The sequence below is a fragment of the Gymnodraco acuticeps genome, unplaced genomic scaffold (assembly GCF_902827175.1).
Source record: "Gymnodraco acuticeps unplaced genomic scaffold, fGymAcu1.1, whole genome shotgun sequence".
In the NCBI taxonomy this organism is placed as follows: Eukaryota; Metazoa; Chordata; class Actinopteri; order Perciformes; family Bathydraconidae; genus Gymnodraco; species Gymnodraco acuticeps.
Window position 1 is genome coordinate 407,779 of NW_022989981.1, and position 19,203 is coordinate 426,981.

The 19,203-nt window shown below is 40.3% G+C and overlaps 2 protein-coding genes across 2 annotated transcripts in view; one reads left to right on the forward strand and one right to left on the reverse strand.

The window, feature by feature from the left end:
* si:ch211-114c17.1 (pre-mRNA-processing factor 39) overlaps nt 1-11,889 on the forward strand; it is a 29,699-nt gene extending 17,810 nt beyond the window's left edge. Inside the window, 4 exon segments of the mRNA XM_034211873.1 lie at nt 8,912-9,090; nt 9,178-9,252; nt 9,602-9,773; nt 11,046-11,889. Of these exon segments, the coding sequence (XP_034067764.1) occupies nt 8,912-9,090; nt 9,178-9,252; nt 9,602-9,773; nt 11,046-11,114 (495 nt within the window). The 3' untranslated portion in view covers nt 11,115-11,889.
* Nucleotides 11,890-12,477: 588 nt separating this feature from the next.
* On the reverse strand, nt 12,478-17,443 carry ubxn1 (UBX domain protein 1). The gene is made up of 10 exons (XM_034211874.1): nt 17,365-17,443; nt 16,699-16,763; nt 15,917-15,970; nt 15,593-15,720; nt 15,018-15,105; nt 14,670-14,861; nt 14,181-14,232; nt 13,958-14,080; nt 13,655-13,838; nt 12,478-13,039 (listed from the first exon to the last, which is right to left on the reverse strand). The coding sequence occupies exons 2-10, from the start codon at nt 16,755-16,757 to the stop codon at nt 12,999-13,001; spliced, it is 921 nt and encodes a 306-aa protein (XP_034067765.1). The 5' UTR covers nt 16,758-16,763; nt 17,365-17,443; the 3' UTR covers nt 12,478-12,998.
* Nucleotides 17,444-19,203: the final 1,760 nt, after the last annotated feature.

Here is a 19,203-nt window from a genome sequence, read left to right on the forward strand (position 1 = left end):
ACATACCATTCCTTTCTCTAATGGCATAGCGTGGTAGGGGCTGGAGTTATATGTTGGCAATCCTAGAAAAAGAGAGAAATAACTAAATAAGGCAAATGAGCACTATCAAAGTTGTTATCCATGAGCACCATATAGCAATTGCACCTAGCTAGCCCCATATAGTTACTTTCCAACTTTAGATAAAGGAGACCTGAGGGATGAACACACTTGACTACAGAGTGAGTAATTAAAGAATAGTTTCCCACCTAAGGTGCTGATCATTCCTGTGATCCAAAGATAAAGACACATAATAGCCTATTAGTCTACTTAATAACGAGGGGTGCACTCAAGTGGCTGCCGATGACAATTTATTCAGGATACAGAAAATATGACCAACGTTTCGGAGAGACTGAAACATTGGGTCATATTTCCGGTGTCCTGAATAAATTGTCATCGGCAGCCACATGAATGTGCCTGACTTTTACACCATTAGTTTACTTACCATCATTACAGTGGTCCATTGACTGGTCCAACTCCGCCAAATAGCTTCCACAAAAGCCTACAATGAGAGAACACAAAACATGAACTATGAATGCTGTAACTCGGACAAAGCACATTTACATACTGCCCGCCCGGAGGTAGTAGTGTGAAGTAGGGGTCGACCGATTATCCAGACCGATATTCCGCATTTTACAGATCATCGCTATCGGCCTTTTTTTTTTTTTTTTTAAATCAAATTGCCGATAAAACTTTGGATCTGATGCGGCCGTTTCTCTGGTTGCAGTCACCACTCTGTACACAAGCAATGTCCCGATCCAATTCTATCAGTTACACAGGGTAGCGTCTCGCAGCGGATAAACTGTGAGGGGGGGGGGTTGCTAGTGGAGCCTCGCAGCAACTCTGCTTTCTGTACCACAATCTGGTGCTGCTGAATTGGGACTACTAAATGAGTGAGACTCAAATATCAGAAGTTCAGAACAAGTTTTAGTAGTTTTTATTTTATTTCTATTTCATTGACTTTACTCAGGGTCACAGAGAGGAAACCAGTTTTAAGATGTTGAAAAGTTCAGCAAACATAAAAAGGCATTTCAAAGAAGTTGTGTTGGAGTTTGTGTTATTCTACATTTTGAGACCAAGATTTTCTGATATTACTGCAAATGTATATCGGTTCCAAATATCGGTTATCGGTCTCGTTGATTACTAATAATCGGTATCGGCCTTGAAAAAGCCATATCGGTCGATCCCTAGTGTGAAGTGGTTCACTTACCATTGTCAGCCTGGTGAATTGACAGAACATCCTCCGAGTGGCTTCCTCCAGAGGCTAAAAGGGAACAAAAGACAGGAATAATGGATGCTGTAACTTTTGAACACATATCACATGACTGATGTTTGAATGTATTGTTGGAGGAACTAAATGCTTGTAAATTAAAGCTCACATGCAATTACATATTGTTCCTGCCATTTTAATAAGTAATGACATACCACTGCTTGCATTTGGGGTTGGTCCTGAGGGGTACTGGCTGGGTTCTGGGAGCACTGTAGGACAATGAACATCAGGTGGCTTGGCAAATCTTCTCTTCACACAGCTGGTTTCTGACTCCCCATCTGACTCCATGTACACAGGATTTGGCCTGGAAAATAAAAATGAAACATTCAACATTCCCATTAATTGAACTAATTTGCCCCATGGCCCATTTCTGTAGAATGAGGCCGCTTGACGTACAGGTACACATAGAGATGACACTAGTCTATCACAGGACTGGAGGTGGGGGTTTTACTTATTGTTTACACAGAAACCAAGGATTATATATTTCAAGAGGGAGCGATCAAAGTAAACATCCTAAGCCTGCTTCCTCCACACTGGGAGTGCTGTGACCACTTTTCCATTGCATCTTATGAGCGGTTGGGTTCTTTTGGTTCCAGCCTATGCACGCATACTGGTTCTTATCAATGCGACGTTGTTTGATAAGGGTTAAAGTCAGGCCAGACATGGAACCTGACCTCCTACAGGAATTCAACTGTACCTTACTCTTCTTTTCCCACGTTCACCTGCTTCGTCCTCAGAGCTCAGATCAGTGGTTGGACATCCAGTATTCACATACTTTTCTTCGTATCGTTTGGCCTTTTCCAATGAGTCTGTAAAAGAAAAAGCATAAAATAACAGGATGACATTTTACTGACTAGTCTCACTTGTGACACGTATGTCATATGTGGTATGGCACCACACACACATTCAAACTGCCATCTATAAAACGTGTGGATACCTATATACACTTGAAAATAGACAATAGTAATGCAGTGACTACTTACCACAAGTAATCAAGAGCCGGACATTCGCATATGTGGTCCATCCTTTATGGGCCGTCATGTGTTCTTTAAGGGCCTTCAAATACATGTTTTTTGGGGCCATAACAATTTACCTTCCTTTAGACTGAACCAGCTGGCAAGAACTGTTGCAGCTCCGCCATTTGGAAAAAGTACAACGACCCAAAGCACCACCTCCCTTTCCATTCTGTATACAATAAAGGAAATAATGTAAATGATTAAAAAAAAAACCTGCTCATAAATCATAAGATGTCATTTACTCGCCCAGCAGTATGAGCGGTATGCTACTGCATATGAGCTATTGGAATAGCTATGAGGCCATTTCCTTCTGACTCTGGATACAGAACACATTTACGTTTGATACATCCAAGTTTACCAACCCCGATATTGTCATACAACTCTCTAACCTTGTATGTACCTATGCATGAGGACTCGCAGGGATAAGTGTAATATGATTCTTGGTGTCTGAACCTTTTGTAGATCACATATACCTCATCTTCTTCCTGGACTATATTCTGCACTACTGCAATACTATGTCCCACCTCAATACAATTATCCCCCTGCTTTGTAGACAAGGTAAAACGACTACTGGAGACCTTTGTGTACTGTACAGCACACCGAAATGTTGAGGGAGTGGACCATCAGTGTGGATTTTCTGTAAGACTGGTTCATCTGTTGGTAATGGAACCTCACAACATGGCTGTTCTGACAACCTTTTGACCACCTGTTGTAGAGGTTGGTGTGGCTTGCGTAAAAGATGCTTTATTTGGCCAAGATAATTCTCAAAAGGGAATCCTGAAACATTATCTAAAGGTCCAAATTGTTTGTATTCATCGGCTAAATGTATAAGCTGGTGTACACTGAACACAATCTGATCCCTGCCATACAACTGTCCAAAGTGTTCCACAAAGGAAATAATCAATCTATGCGCTAATTCAACCTTTTGGCCAGAAATTCCAGGAGACAAAAACAAATACATGGCCACTGAAAACAACATAAAGTTGTCATAAATCTCACTGGGAAGGCAATCCTTCAGAACTACAGGGACAGTATGAAGGATCGGAGCTCTGTAGCTTTCCAACGATCCAGCTCATTCAAACCCCTTGGCTTGCGATTGAATTCACAAGGGGTGTGGGAATGTAACCCCAGCAGTTTGCTTGATATACTGTTAACAGTTTGTGAAGGAAGCCTACTGGCTGGATTGCCCTTTAACCACATATTCAACAGTTTTCTCATCACACCAAGACAACAGAGGTGCATATAATCTATTGGGAATGAAGAAACCATCTTTACTGTCCCTGTTAAAGGACTGAGTGTCTGTTTCAAGTGATGTTCTTCATCAATCATATCACAATAACTTGAGTCTGTCCTGAGCCTGACAGTTGTTTCAGGATAAGTCATTTTCTTCCTCCACACACCATGTTGATCACACTTGTCACACCCTGAATAGCCATTATGTGACTTGATATTCTTAACGTAGGCTCTGGCTGGAGCATCACACACAAATGAGGAAACCAGTACTTTCAATCGGTTACCATTATGAACAACGCCATTAGCCAGTACATTTTTAAGGTCGCTAATAAATTGCTGCAGATACTCAACACACTTGGGCTTGCTTAAACCACAAAAGATACCGACAATAAATGGGGACTTAGTATAATCACATTTCAGAATTGCAAGTATAGGCCAGAATTGAAGTCTTGAACTCTTAAAGAGAGGGAGACCATCTATGTTGAACTGTAAAGTAAGCGTTCTGAGGCTCACTGGTAAACTCAAACATTTCAATCGTGAAAGTATCCCTTGCACCAATCCAAAATGGTAGTACTCGCCACCTTGCATTTGAGTGGTTGCAACATCATGTTGTGTTCCAAGCAGAGTTCTTCCATCCTTAGGGAGCATAGGGTGAAAAAGCTTTAAGATGGACAGCAGAGCAGACAAAGCAACCAGACTGATTGAGTAGGATGTTGCCCAATATCTTAGGCTCCTCATAAGCAGATCCTGACTAGGCTGATGCTCGTCATGGCTGTCGGAGTCAGAATCTGATTCAACATTCCCAGCCACACTACCATCAGTATGATCATTTCCCATTTGTACATGATCTGATTCAACATCATCTCCAGCTAAACTACCATCAGTATGATCATTTTCCATGTGTACATGGGAAGCTAGTGGTGTATCTAGTTGGGAAACGTGTGAGATTCTGAAGGGTGGTTCCCTATTCACACAGGGGTCTAAATGTGACTTGTTATTATAAAGAGTTTCCTCGTATTCCTTAAGGATATCTTTCTCCATGTCCCTTACAGTTCTGATGACTCTACGTCTTTTAGACCAATAAGAAGCCATCTTAGGTAAAGCGAGGTGAGGCTGCTATAATTACTTTACTTGGCCTTGTGTATTGCAGTGATCCCCTTGACTCGTCTTGTAGTATAATCCTGAAAATGGAGGAAAACAAAGCAGATTAAAAATCAGTATGCATAAACTAACAGTACAAATATATATCAGCCCCCTGGTGCAATGCAAATATAACTACTGACGAAATTCCCTAGAATTACACGTTTTATTCCATGGGTCTTCAACCAGGAGTCCAGGACCCCTAGGACATACATTTTACCCAAATATCCTATATGATGCTTTAGCTTGACTGTATCAGACCAACTTTGATGTAATTTCTGTAGGATGTAGGGATGCCAGAAACTGACCATGATCAAAATCGGCGGGGTCGGTGCAAGCTGCTGCTGGCTTCCTCCAAGTTTTACAGTCAAAACTGGTGTTGTGACCAATGGCCATTTACAATTATTAATACCATTACTATTATTAGTCTATATTTTTGGTTGAAACTAAGCCAGAAAACAAAACAAAAAACATAAATAATAAAAAGATATATAAATAAAATCGAATTTTAAAAATAATCTTCGATTATGGAGACTGTAACGAATAATAGATGAATCGCTGGCATCCCTAGTAGGATGGTAGTTTAATGTCAGATTGTGTTAGCTAGTGTATCTGCTGCGTTAGCTAGGTGCTAGCCAGGGCAAGAAAATATCAACTGCGTCATGCGATGAACTGTTTAATTAATTTATGATATAGGCTATATTATAACAAAAAATATGCACAATTTCACCCAAATATCCTAAATAATGCTTTAGCTTGACTGCATCAGTGGACACTTTATGTAATTTCTGTAGGATGGTAGAGTTTAATGTCAGATTATGTTAGCTAGCGCTGCGTTAGCTAGGTGCTAGTCAGGGCAATAAAATATCAACTGCGTCATGGGATGAACGACGTTAAATTCGTTGATGATATATATTATTATAAGTAATTAGTTCCCTCTTTTGCGCTCTGAATAGCCTAAAAAACATAACAGGGTGTAACTGAGGTGAATATATAGAGTAGGCATGCACAACGGTCACGTTACATTTCTTACCGATTTGTGATATCGGTCTCTTCTCTTCAGGCGGCTTGGCGGCAACTGAACTGCCTGCCTTCCTCCACACCCTGAGGTGTACGCTCTTTCACGTGACCAACGTGCTTTCAAGATTAAGTGCAATGTGCAACAGGCATGACGGGTAATCTGTGACGTTTCGCTCTCAAAAATTGGGCCATTTTGTCTTCATGCACAGCAGCTCTCATAGGAAAGAACCAGACCCCGCCTCCGACGCTGGGTCATGATCTCGCCCGAGAGGGGATAGCGCCACACGTTGAAACAATGTCAATTCAATGTAGGGAATTTCAACGTTGAAAAACCGGCATCTATATTACATTGATTCAACAACATTTTTTCAAACGTTGAAATGGTATTTGTAAAAACACATCGAATCAACATTGATTTTTCAACCTCAACCAAAAATAACCAATCTAACCAAAATCCAATGTTGAATTAATATATTTTGCTATCTGGGTCACGGCATGGGCAATGGCGAGGATGACCAGGACCAGGCGCCAGATGATGCACCCCTACGCACAAATAATCTTGACTAGTAGGTCCCTAAGCATAGCTCACGCATCTTAAGATCACCTGTAGCCTTTACAAATATGAATCATTGTTAACCAGTTAAGCCCGAAGGTCCCCCCAGTGGACCCCTCCCACAGTTTTTTTTCTCTCACATGTCTCAGGGCTTCTTAACATTTATGAAACTATTAATGTTTCATACCCTTTTAAAAAGGTAAGAAACTCCGCTAACTGACAATAAGAACAATTGTTAGCTCGAAAAAACACAAGAGTAATACCAAGCCTTTGAATTAGCATTGAGCGAAACAATGCTAACGCTTTTTTACACACAACACACGGTAGAAATGCCCTTATTACTATCTTAACTGCACAAACAAGATATACGATTTAAAGCTGAGACTCCACAGATTCCACACATGTAATGTCATCACTGTAAGACCTCGAATTCCTGGAGCTATCAGCCAGAAAAGAGAAAGTAAACAACATCCGGTTCCAAAAATATTACAATAATTACGTCTTACCTTTTTTGATTTGTGATCAAAAGTTGTGTTCAACGGAATAAAAACGCATCTCAAGGTTAATCCAATGTCGTTGTGTCACGTAGAATTTTTCTGTCGCACTACAGCCATACAAAACACATCTATTCACCATAATAAAGGTCGGCTATTCACATGCAAATGCTATTGAATGTCCGCCATTGTTTGTGCCCGTCTTCCTGAGCTCTCGTCATCACCCGAAGATTCCCGACGATTCCCGAAGTATTTCGTTTCATTGAGAGGGCGCAGTAAAATTGAAAATAAAATGAAACTAGGCGCATGAAATAAAAAAAAATGGTTTATTATGCTTATTTTTAATAAAAATACATAAGTTAAACCCAAAATTCGCGGATTTCCACTATCCCTTTAATGCAGAAAATGCTTCTTAAGCCCTACCAGTTAACACACACTGTAACAGCAATGTTTTCTCTGAATCAGAGCACTGTCGAAAAGTCCAAAAAAAGAATCTACAGTCTTCTCCTCGAACTTCGGTAACAACCTCAAGTTATAAGCTACATCAAAAGTAGCTGGGGACACCCCAGAAGAAAGCTTACCCTCTTGGATGAGGTCCAACTTGTAACGCTCTTGTCGCAATTCAGCTTCCTGCACCACTGTAGTTAACCTTAAACGCTCCATCTCAGTTTCCTGTTCACGAGCTCTAGCCCGGTCCTCACGAGCACTTACTCGTTCCTCACGTTCACTGTCTTGTTGGTACTGCAGCAGCATTATTTCCTTTCTCTGTTCAAATGTCATTTCACCAAAGTCAAACAAAGAAAAACCTGCAATTCTTTGCCGCTCCGGATTTATAGCTGCCTTCTCAGCCAACTCCTCCTCGGAACCATCATCGCCAGCCACCGCTGGCAGAACTTCTTGCAGTACCAACTGGGCCTGTAACATAGTCACTATGGTGTCTTTACGACCCTGCTTTGGAACGTCTACCTCAAAATGCTCTGCAATTTTTAACAGTTGGTCTTTAGTGCATTTTTCCAGTAGTTCCACACTGGGACACTTCACAAAATCTGTCAATGTAGCCATGATTATGCAAACTCCCTTGAACCTGGTGCACAGACACCTAAACAAATAAATATATATTTTTTTTTTTCACTCTGGAATACCTCTCCCCTATCTAACTGCCTACCCAATACTAGCCATCTTGTCTCACCCTAGTCTTCATGCATGCCACGACAGGTGTTTTAAACACTTACCCAATGACCCGGTAAAGCCCCAGCGAAGCCGTTACTCACCAAGACAGCCACGGACGTGTACCCCTGACAAAAATATGTCGAATCATGTTTATGCACAAAAATAACAAACCAACAAGCTCCCCTGAAGGAGATGTTGCTTATGCCTATCAGGAAAGGTAATTCCAAAACTACTCCTTAATGCCCCACACCAGGAACAAACTGTCTACACAATCAAGGCAAACAAATCAAGTAAACAACGATCACCTGGTTCTTGGATCGGACGAGCCCCCATATGTTACAAGCTGGCTCTGCTTGCAACATAAGGACAACAGTTCCACACCGGAGTTGCCCAAAACAATCATTTATTTTATCCAACACAGTGGTTACAACCAACAATAAAACAGAACAGAGGAGCGGTGTCCTGCTGCACCGAGCAGGGCAGCTGAGAGAGAGCCTGTTCTGCAGCCCTCTTATATCCTGGAATCAAGCGCCACAGGTGGGTCCCATCACTGCTGATTACAAGAAACACAGGTTACAGCAGCACCAACTGGTGGACAACCATAGGGTTGTCACAGTATATTACGCTGTTTTTTTTCTGCTTCGAATAGTTCTCTCTTTTTTCACCATACCTGTGTTTGCATCACTGATTGTAGAATCAATATTCAGGTTTTCTTATAGACTTCCTGTCAAATAAAATTATTATATCCAGGTCTCAGCAAATGTTTTGTAGATTTATGAAAATTAATACATTAGTAGCATCCCTATCCATTTCCCTTCTTATATTCCATGTCTACTTTGAATGGTAATGGATGAAAATGTAAAACTTTGCAGGTAAAATGATCAGAATCACACTTGTACCTTCAGGAGTAAAACAAAAACAAGAAGGTAAAACCCAAGTCACAAAGTAACTCTGGTGTTTAATGTTCTCCGTCTCTCAGGATAACGACAAGCTGCACCTGAACCTGCTGGAGCTGGAGGTGTCGGGCGACCCCTCGGCCGAGGCGGTGCAGGAGTGTGTGACGCGAGCTCTGGCCGCTCCCCTCGCCCCACACACCAAGATCCTCTTCTCACAGAGAGGCCTGCAGTTCGCAGAGGACTACAGCAACTCTATAGAGAGGTCAGAGGTCAACATAGGTCTCCTGTGCGTATAAAGCTTCCTCTCTGACCTGAGTGTTGTACCTGATGGTCTCTGCTTCCTCTGCAGCGTGCTGTCCGTCTACGAGGAGCACCAGAAACTGCTCAAGGAGCTGGGCGGAACCAAGAGGGAAGCAGAGAACGGGTAAATCCATTGACTTTGATTTGTTTTATGTCATTTAGATGTTAGCAACTTCTAAAGAATGTAACTTTCTGCAGCTCCTAGATGTATAGAAAAAGAAGTGAGCTTTCTACATTCAATTGTGTTGCTTTTATTTTGAAGGGAAACTAATTATGTTTCTTTCTGAGTTTGAACAAAGCTTTTTGTCTAACCTTCAGTCCTAGGACAATTTATTTCTTAACGTTTTTCAAATATAAATCCAGAAATAGTCTAAAATCAGTTTTCATTTTATTGATATTGTGCCCTTCTGATGTTTTTTTATCTCAACCAACACACCAATGCATTTAAATCATTTGTAAAATGTGACTTTTAGAGATGAGGAAACAGAGAAGCTGATGAAAAGTGAAGACGGCTCGGCTGTTGCTGTGTCTGCACAAGATCCGCCCACCATGCCGCATGTCCCCATCACCACCCCCCCGCCCCCCGTGATGGGCGCTGACGCCAGCGCTCAGGCCGGATACGGGGGATACAGCAGCTGGTACCAGGTAGGGTGGAGAGTGTAGTCACATCACTGTTCAGGCTGGAGTATTAACATGAACACAGAAGCATTTAGGAATAAAGATTGTACAGATGAATGCAAGCACATTACACAAAGATTATTCATTAAAGTATTTCCTTTAACTTTGCTTAATGATGCTGCTCAGACAAAAACTGGTATATTGATTATTTGACCATTACCTTACGTCAACTATTGAAGCGACACTCTGGAAGACATTAGGCAGTAGAAATTGGGGTACATAAAACGTTTGGCCGTTTGAAGGTTTGCCCCAAAGAGCTTGTTGTTATTGGTACCATTTTACTTTACTTCTAATACAATACATTATTAACATAAATAGGGTTGGGAACCGAAACTCGGTTCCAGATGAGAACCGATAAGAAAATGCCGGTTACCGGGTACCCATACAAAATACACAATTTCGGTTCTGCTTAACGGTTCCTAAACGCGGTAGACCCTGTATTCCAGCGGGTCCGTCTGCACCGCGGTGCTGCGGTGACCCGGTGGAATACAGGGCGGACCTGGAGAATCACAGAACGGCCGGTCGTCAGCGGGCCGTTGACGGCCGGCTCGGTACGCTGACGGCCGGCACCGCCCTTCATTTTTTTAAACTGCATCATGTAAGTTGCGCTGACAGGCGACAGAGGTCCACAGTTGCCCCGCAGCGATGCTCCCCCGCCCTCCCGTAGACATTTCACGAGCTCAGTCACTTCATAACACCAAAGATAGGTCGCGGTAAACACTCTGAAGTGAGGCTCCACTACACTAAAAAAGAAAAAGAAAAGGCAAAGTGTAATGCCTGTTAATAGCTTGCCACAGGCATAGCTCAGTTAAAATAAAGCACAGCTATTGTGCAATACATTTGTATTGCATGTATATTTTTTAGTAACAATTTCAGTTAAAGCTTTTAAGAATAAATATATTTTTGTTATCTAAACGTTTGACCTCTTTATTTTACAATTTTGGAATCGAAACGGGGAATCGATAAGAACCGGAATCGATAAGCAGAACCGGAATCGAAATCGGAATCGATACATTTCAAACGATACCCATCCCTAAACATAAATCATGTTCTTGTCAAAACCTCAAAGTAATCTTGTTGAGTTTTTTATGCTTCTCTCTTTTTTATATACATCTTTAGCCAGGCAATATCGGTTCAGTTGAGTTTGTTTGCCATTTTATTTTTCACTGCTTTTTTAGTTTACAACAACAACCCTGGTTCTGTGTACCTTATTTCCTGTTTGTTCTGATTTGTTTTTAGCAACCGCAGTACGGCAGCTACGGATACCAGAACTGGAACTACAACCAAGGCTATTATCCTCCCAGCTAAAGGGGACAACTGTGACTGTGACACCAAAAAAAACACAGGAAACGTTTTGACCCAGGATGAGTCCTCAGCTGAACAACAAACTGAACCACGCAGTCCTACCGGTCCACATGATAAAAAACAAATCATCCTTTCCTCTCCGTCCCATCCGTGAGTCGCCTCACTGTCCTGGAATGAATTGAATGAGAGGCGGGAGATGAGCTCTTTTAGCATGTCGTGTAATTTCAGTGTTGATTCTGAGGGAGGGGTGCAGATATGAGGAAAGGAAACGGTGACACTCTCAGTGCATCAGTGTCTCTCAATTTTAATCAGAAATATTTTTGTAATTGTTTGCAAACCCAGCCCCATCGCTCTGGTTTAAAAGTCATCCAACTTTACAGGTCATGTGTGATCGAATATTTTGTACCATTCCAGAGTAGGCTATTTGTTGTTTTTTCTAATGTATATAAAGGTGTTTTATAGTGTGTCACAACAGTGCTGTTTGTGTCGCGTGTCTGTTTGCTTGTACTTCCATACTGAGGGAGAAAAATCAACCTCATTAATTGTGAAAATAAATCTCTTGGCTGCTCTTTTCTACAGCAGCGTCTTCTTCATAGTTGGGAAAGAGTTAGTGTGCATCACCTCGAATTCATGTCAGCAGGAACTTTAGGAAAATGTGATCATCATAAAGTTGTCAGTTTAATCATCTTAAAGCAGGTGGGTTACAGAGGCTGTGATCTTCCCCTGTTCCCTTTGATAATACATCCCTTACATTTCTGTCAGGTGCTACCAACCAAAAGTGTGTCCTTTGTGTGTCAGAGTTCCAGTTCACTAGATGTCTAATATCCTAAACAAGTGTACTGCAGATGCTCGCTAGTATTTTTAAGCATGTTCCAATTTTAAATAGTTCAATAAAATCCCTAACATTTACCACTCATTATATCTTTAGAAGTCAAACATGATGAATTTGACAAATATCTTTGCTGAAAAACAACCGTGTTAAGTGTGCACAATATGTTGTATGTGGTAAATACATTTGTTAAAAGGATGCTGATTTTTTTTTTCAGTCAACAAATCCCATGAAATGACTTCAACGATGTTAAACTGTCTCACTGTAGTTTCTTTCATTTCCTTTCCATTAACCCCCAAACTATTTGATCCTACTGAAGGCTTACATCTGTAGTATCACATTTAGTTTCATTTTGTAAAAAGGCTATATAACTTCCCCTTAACAGCTGGGCACTTTCAGACCCAAACACTTTCAGACCCAAAATCCAGGTGTGTATGCAATCAATCACTGCTTTGAGTCTTTTCAAGGTAATTCTTTGACAGACTTATTTTAAAGAAGGTTGAATAAGTGATTGTTAGAAATTCCAGTCCACCATCATATTTCTCAGAGTCGGCTTTATTTAAGTAGATTCTTGGTGATAATGCAGACATACCCGTCCATACATTTTAACTTATATAAAAAAAAAAACTAGCAAAGTAGAGCATGACAAAATCAGGAAGATCAAGAGATAAAATGTAAGGCCCTTTCAGAAGCGATCGGGTAGGTCTCCGTGGTACTTTGCTTTGTAAGGATCAGGTTAAAATTGAAAGATTCTGTATACTTCATATAAATGCATCAGTATCCGTCAGAAGCCAGCTATCTTCACTTGAATTAAAAGTCCATAAGTCATTGCACACAAAACAATCTATACGCCCAGCATGGCAAAGGGCAGCAGTCAGTGAGTTACACTTCTTAAAGTAGTTACACACAGCTTCCTCTCTGCTTCAGGTCAGTTAGCTGGCTTGCTGAGTGATACTGAAAGGTGGAGGCTCTGTTCCCGGTTCAATCTGCTTCCTGTGTCTCCTGTGTTTCTGCAGTGGAAGTGGTGAGGTAGGCTCACAGAGCGGACCCTCCTGATCTCACTTTTTGATAACAACCAGCACAGCTGAAGGCACCAGACCTACAGAGACACAAAGGAGAGACACAGAACAAAAGGTCAGAAACTGGGAGTGTGTGGAGCTGCGGGCACTTTAAGGTCCATGCAGACACTAAAATACAAAAACTATTGTCACAAACACTGAGATTAAATTCTTCTTTTTTTTTAGGGCTGTGACGAATAGTACATTGCTTTATTAATTGTGTTGGAATTTAATTCTAGATCAACATTCAAATTCTGCAAAAAATGTTTGAACCCTACATCTATTGATTCTCTTTAGCTAACTAGTATGATAAGTATTGTACTATTTGTAGAATCATTAGATATCCGCAGTGGCTAAGTAGGATTGTGTCCTACTAGTGTGATCATAGCATTTTTACTTCAGGGTGATGAAAAGTACAAAAGTCAAAATCCACATTTGTTGGCGTTAAGCCTTTCTTAGAAAACCTTTTGCCGCAAACAAAGGAAGGAACACATCTGTATTAATGGGGCAGTCAAACATCACCATATATAACATTTATATAGAGAGAAAAACAACAAAAAGAAATAGAAATGAGAGAAATGAGAACAGACATTCAAAAGGTCCATTCGAATAGTTTACATTTCGTAGAGCCATAAGAGTAAACGCCCGGTGCTCACCCAGTTCCTTGAGGGGCTTCTCCATGTCCAGTTCGGTGTATTCGTTGCGGGGGTACGGGGACAGCAGTGTGAAGTCCTGACCCTCCGGTGTGTTGCCGTTCACCTGCACGTAGACGCGCACGGCCGCCAACGGCTCCTGGGCTTTGAACACCGCCGTGAGGGTGGAGCCGTCCAGCAGGCGTATCTGCAGCGGGAAGAAGCAGAAAAGAAAACCGGCAATTGAGAAATATTAACAACTAATTACACAACTTTGAATTATTGTCTTGCTGAAGTGTTGTGAGGAGCGTGTGTGTGTGTCTGTACCTGTATCCTGGACTCGTCATACTCCTTCTTAGTGGGTGGAGGGCCGTGACTGGTGGGGGACGGGGGGGTGGGCTGGGCAGGTTGGGACGATGTCGCCGTGCTCGCGGGGGAAACAACTCCAAACTTAATGGATAAAAAATAAGTTGTTACTGGTTCCAACATCAGTAGCAAATTAAACTAAATGAATGTTACAAGGAAGGAGGTGAACAATGGCTGGGCTTACCTTCTGTGCCCTCTCCTCTCTGTCTCGTGCAATCTTGTCTTTAACCCTTTGCCTGATGGGAAAAAAAGACACGCCCACAGTAACAGGCATTAAATACTTAGAGTAGTTGCAAACGTTGACAGTGGTGGAGTGTTGTAAAGTTAGATCGACTAATTTGATGCTGATTTAACCTAAAAGCATCTCTGTCTGACTGCATTTGAACATGTCACTCATTTCTGGTCTTCGCTCAGTGTTTTTGAATTGCTTCTTTTGCACTCATACATTATAACGAGGAAGAGATAAGACTGCAAATAGTCATTTCCGTATTTGGGAAAATATTTGTATTGAAAGGAAAACAGGGAGAGTGAACACCTCTAGAGATGTTAAAGTACATTATTATTTTAATTCCTGTTAAAACATAGATTGTGGTCAATGAAAAGTGCTGTTACTACTACCGAGTGTAAATAGATAGATAATAATAATAATACTGTGTTGTCATGAATCTCTTACCTCGCCATTTTGTCCTCCATCTTCTCTTTCATGCGCTGATCGCTGAGTTTCTTCATATCATCATCCTGCAGCTTCTGGCGAATATGCTGCAGCTCTTGGCCGTCTTTCCTCCGCTGCTTCTCCCGCTCCAACTCCTCTGCCCGCTCTCGCTCTCGTCTCTCCGCCTGCTTCAGCCGCATCAGCTCCTCTAGCCTAAATGAAAAACAGACGAAAGATGTTAGCACTTTGATATAATGAGGGTTAAATAAACAGAAAATAAAGTACTTCTATTTTTGTTAGGCTGCCAAACTCATGACCATAGATTATATTTTAAGTGATCAAATATCAAATAGTTGTGTGCACTTTTACCTTCTCACTTGCTCAAGTCTCTCCTCCTCTGACAATGGCACTTTTGAAGGGTCATCAACATCGATGCTGCCGTCTCCACCTGCTGTCCCTGCAGCCCAAACAAATGTACATGAGAAAGTGAATGAAGATAAAAGGGATGTGTTGTATTGTGTGGGGTTTAAATGTCAACCATGACTGAAAGCTAAAAGTATAATGCTGCTAACCTACACACCTTACACCACAAAGCAGAAAACCTCCACCACTGAACACTGACATAGAAAATAATCAAGTGAAGCTACCATTTAACCTCCTGACTCCTAACTGAACTCATATATTGTTCAGTTGAAATGAACTGGGACAGCCAGGCTTAGATGTTGCTTATAGATGGAAAAACATGCTATTGAACAGGGTTGGCTATGGGCAGCATGGATAATATCATATCCTGCTATAAATAACTCATTGTTAACTATAATGTGTTTGCCTTTAATCCATGCGTCAACCTGATGCACAAAATGACACTATATACCTTACATTTACAAATTGAAGGTGTCATTTTGTGCATGCCTAGGTGGCTTTAATGTCTGCTTCTTCCTTACCTTCAGCGGGGTCTGCTATTGACGGCTCGTCTGTGGGGGACTGGGTGACGGCTGCTCCCCCCACCACATTCCCTACAGGCGGCACGAAGGGCTCATCGATGTCTGGGTCGCTCTCATGTACCATTAACCTGAGGAGAAAACAAACAGTAAAGATGAGGGCTGCAAACTTACTTTGTTAAGGAAAAGAGTCCATAGTATGCCGGGGAAAGAGTAGCACAGGAGGGTTTTAGGAGAGAGACGTGGGAGTGGGACCTTCGGTGATGATAGAGGACCGTGTCCACGCGTCAGTTCAACACTGATATGTTTTGTGTGTGTGTCACTCACCAGTCCATGGCTTGTTCTATTCCCTGGTTCCCTGTGCTGGCTACCGCCTTCTCCCTGAAAACAGGACAGACAGGTTTATTACAATGTTACACAGTTTTATTGAAATAAATAGCTACGGATCGCATGGTATGTAGCACAATGTGGCCATATGATAATAACAAAAGATGGAACACGGCGCGCCTACACATTTTACATAAATAATTAAATGAAAAACGCCCTTATTTTTAAATAAATGTTGGCTTACCTTATTCCATTAACAATACGTATTTTTAAAAAAAGAATGGACGGTTTCAAATAATACTTCGGTGAACCTTTTTTTAACATTTATTATGCTTTCTTTCTTACATTGAAACAAAATATGATAGTTGTATGTCAAGCGATTGGCAATACAAAGGTTGTGACACTCCGGTTTCTATCCAGCCCTTCATATCTTCCATTGGGAATCTGGTGTCGTTTGCTCTTAAGTTACAAATAGCCTGCCTGTATTTGACCTATTGTTTCTTATACAACAGATACTCTTTCCTAACATTCAATCAGTCATGTATTTGTAACAGCAACACAAGGTGGGTACCTACCCAAGTTCCCATAGTCCTTAATATTTAAGGTTGTAATTTTAACATTTAGGGAGTAATTAAGACATTAGATTTATAAATTTAAAAAAAAAAAAAAAGTCCAATCAAATGCATAAAACGTTGCCGGTTTCACTTTCACTTCCTTGAAAGTCGTCTCAAATCTAACACTTAAATTAGCCAGGATGTATTTTGGGGTTTGGTATCACTCACGCTCTGTTTCTGTCGAAGCCCATCTCCATCAGACTCTCTAGTGTTGTTAGCTCTGCCATTTTGACCTGAAACACATTGTATAGACAAACACAGTCATCATCTTTCAATTGGACATATTGTTGTTACCCTACTGCGATTTGCTAATAAGAATAATAAAGTAATTCACAATATTTAGCCAAGCCCCTTTTGTGATAACATGAATCGATATCTTAAATCAACACAACAGCTCATGGCTTTTTGTGTAAAGGAGCTAACTCACATTAACATTACCATGGTACGTTAGTCAGAATATAGCACTATGGAAACAAATATTAACATGTATTCGGCCAGCAGCCTGACACAATACATGTTAACCAGTGATCTGTAGTTGTAAGTATTTAATATCATAAGTATAACTTCTTATTTTTCCTATTAATTATAATACAAATCGTTGTTAGTGCTGAAATTAGCATTAATGTGGCTAACGTTCGAATTGCGAAAGCTAGCTGAGAAGCCTCGCCTGTTAGCTCGATTAGAAACGACCAGGAACTCTTATAAGCTCTCCGTCACTTTAACTATTAATGTGTGTTTGTATTTACACGTAAAGCCACACATATGTTATTTTATATCGTACAGAGTTAATATTAGCTAATATATTAATGGAGACAACGTTAGTTAGCTACTCACACATCAAGTCAACACCGCTTCAACTGTAGGGGAACCCGCATAGGTCAAACAGCACCGAAGGAGAAAAGCGTTTTTTTTGTGTTGCGATCATTCTTAACGGACAATTTGAGCATTTTTCAATGTATTAAATAATCATTTAGTTAGAGGAAGTACCCAGTTATTTTACTTAATCACCAGAACAAAATTGTATCCAATATTTTCATTTAAGTAAGTACAACATTATCAACATCAGAATATATTTAACTGCCATTTGCCAACAGAACAAATACGAATTACTCAAAACTGCTCACTTCAGAATAGTATATATTATATCCTTATTGAACTATACTTATGAAACGTTTATGTGTTTATTACTTTAATCTTGCTTCTCAGCTAATAAAAGGGGATCAATTTTGATTTACCATGTTTACTTCCTGGTTTTGGGTTGCAATTGAAATAATAATAACGTTTGTATTTTCCATAACAATACATCCTAATTTATTAATATTAATTGATCGCATTTTGTATTATAAAACAGAATCTGCAAATGTTTTTGTCTCAAATGGTTTGGGCCAAAACACATTTTTAATCTTTCTGCTTTCTTTCCCCAGAGACAAAACTAAACATGATGAAGCAGCATTCAGTTTTTATTTATCATAAGGAACATTGTCCGCTGCCAATCTCTGTTCTTTTAAATCAAGGCCGAACAGTTCTCTGTTTGCCTCAGCCCTTTACTAAATCAATAGTACTTAGTTTCTTCTTCTTGCACTTACTGCACATTCACTGCCTTTTAATGTATTGTAGCCTTTTTAGCTTTGATCTCTTAAATTACTGTTTTAAATGTTATCTAAATGTGTCTTTGTGGTGTGTTATATACAAAGACTTGCCATATGCTTCTTGAGTTTAAGAGCTGTGTTTTATTTCCTCTCCATTTAGTTATTAGCATTTAATTATAATTGAATCTGTCTTCAATGAGTTGGATGTGTATAGTTTTTGTAAAATGTGACCGCAGAGGCAGGAAATAGTGATAAAGTGCATAGAAAGGCCTATGTGTGAGAAGGCAGATTTGATATGCTATAGATGGCTTTACTTATTGGCTGCTCTCCATCTTGAATGATTTTGTCAGTGGGTGTTCAAACAAAACGCAATTTGCTGACTTTTACGAGAAGGTTTGGTCTGTTACATATTTACAGTGAGTTTAATGATTAATTTTTCTCTCCCCCACGCAGTCTTAAGCCGCTCTCATTCAGGAGTCTGCCATACTCAGGGACCAACTTCTGCCTCAGCCTGCTCACTTCTGTCTCTCCTCTTCACCCACTACCTGTTTTTACCCTATACCGTTTCTGTCTTGCTTTTCCTCACACTTTCACCTGATGTTTTTCATTCTTATTTCCCTTTTTCTGACTTCCTATTTATAATTAATGACTGAAATGAGCCTTACTTGGTGAGTATGAACCTTTTTTGTACATTTAAATGTGGCTAATCAACTGAGAATTGGAAATCAAAGAAACCTTTCAATTTATTCACTTTACATTTTATTGATGGGGCATATATACCACAGTTGTAATGTGTGTTTACAGCAAGAAAATTGTGTAATTTTGTATTGAATATTATCTGTGCATCCACTCCTGAAACCTAAGCATTACTTTCTTCTGCTTAGTAACATTTCAATCACAGATCATCCTTTAAGCAACATTTCTGTCTCATTTGAAGGGAAGTAAGTGGTTATGAAGACAGATGCAAAATGGTTATCAAGGGAATTTTATGAATGAGTGAAAAATTGATGAAACTGCAAATGCTTTCCTGATATATTAGTTGCCAGGCAACGTGCATAGTTGGTTTAATTGATATATATATATA

Coding starts and splice junctions, on each gene's coding strand:
- ubxn1 (XM_034211874.1), bottom strand. CDS start 16,757: ATGGCAGAGCTAACAACACTAGAGAGTCTGATGGAGATGGGCTTCGAC. Junction 15,971..16,698: donor GGCTTCGACAGAAACAGAGC/GTGAGTGATACC, acceptor TCCTGTTTTCAG/GGAGAAGGCGGTAGCCAGCA. Junction 13,040..13,654: donor GAAGCCCCTCAAGGAACTGG/GTGAGCACCGGG, acceptor GTGTCTCTGTAG/GTCTGGTGCCTTCAGCTGTG.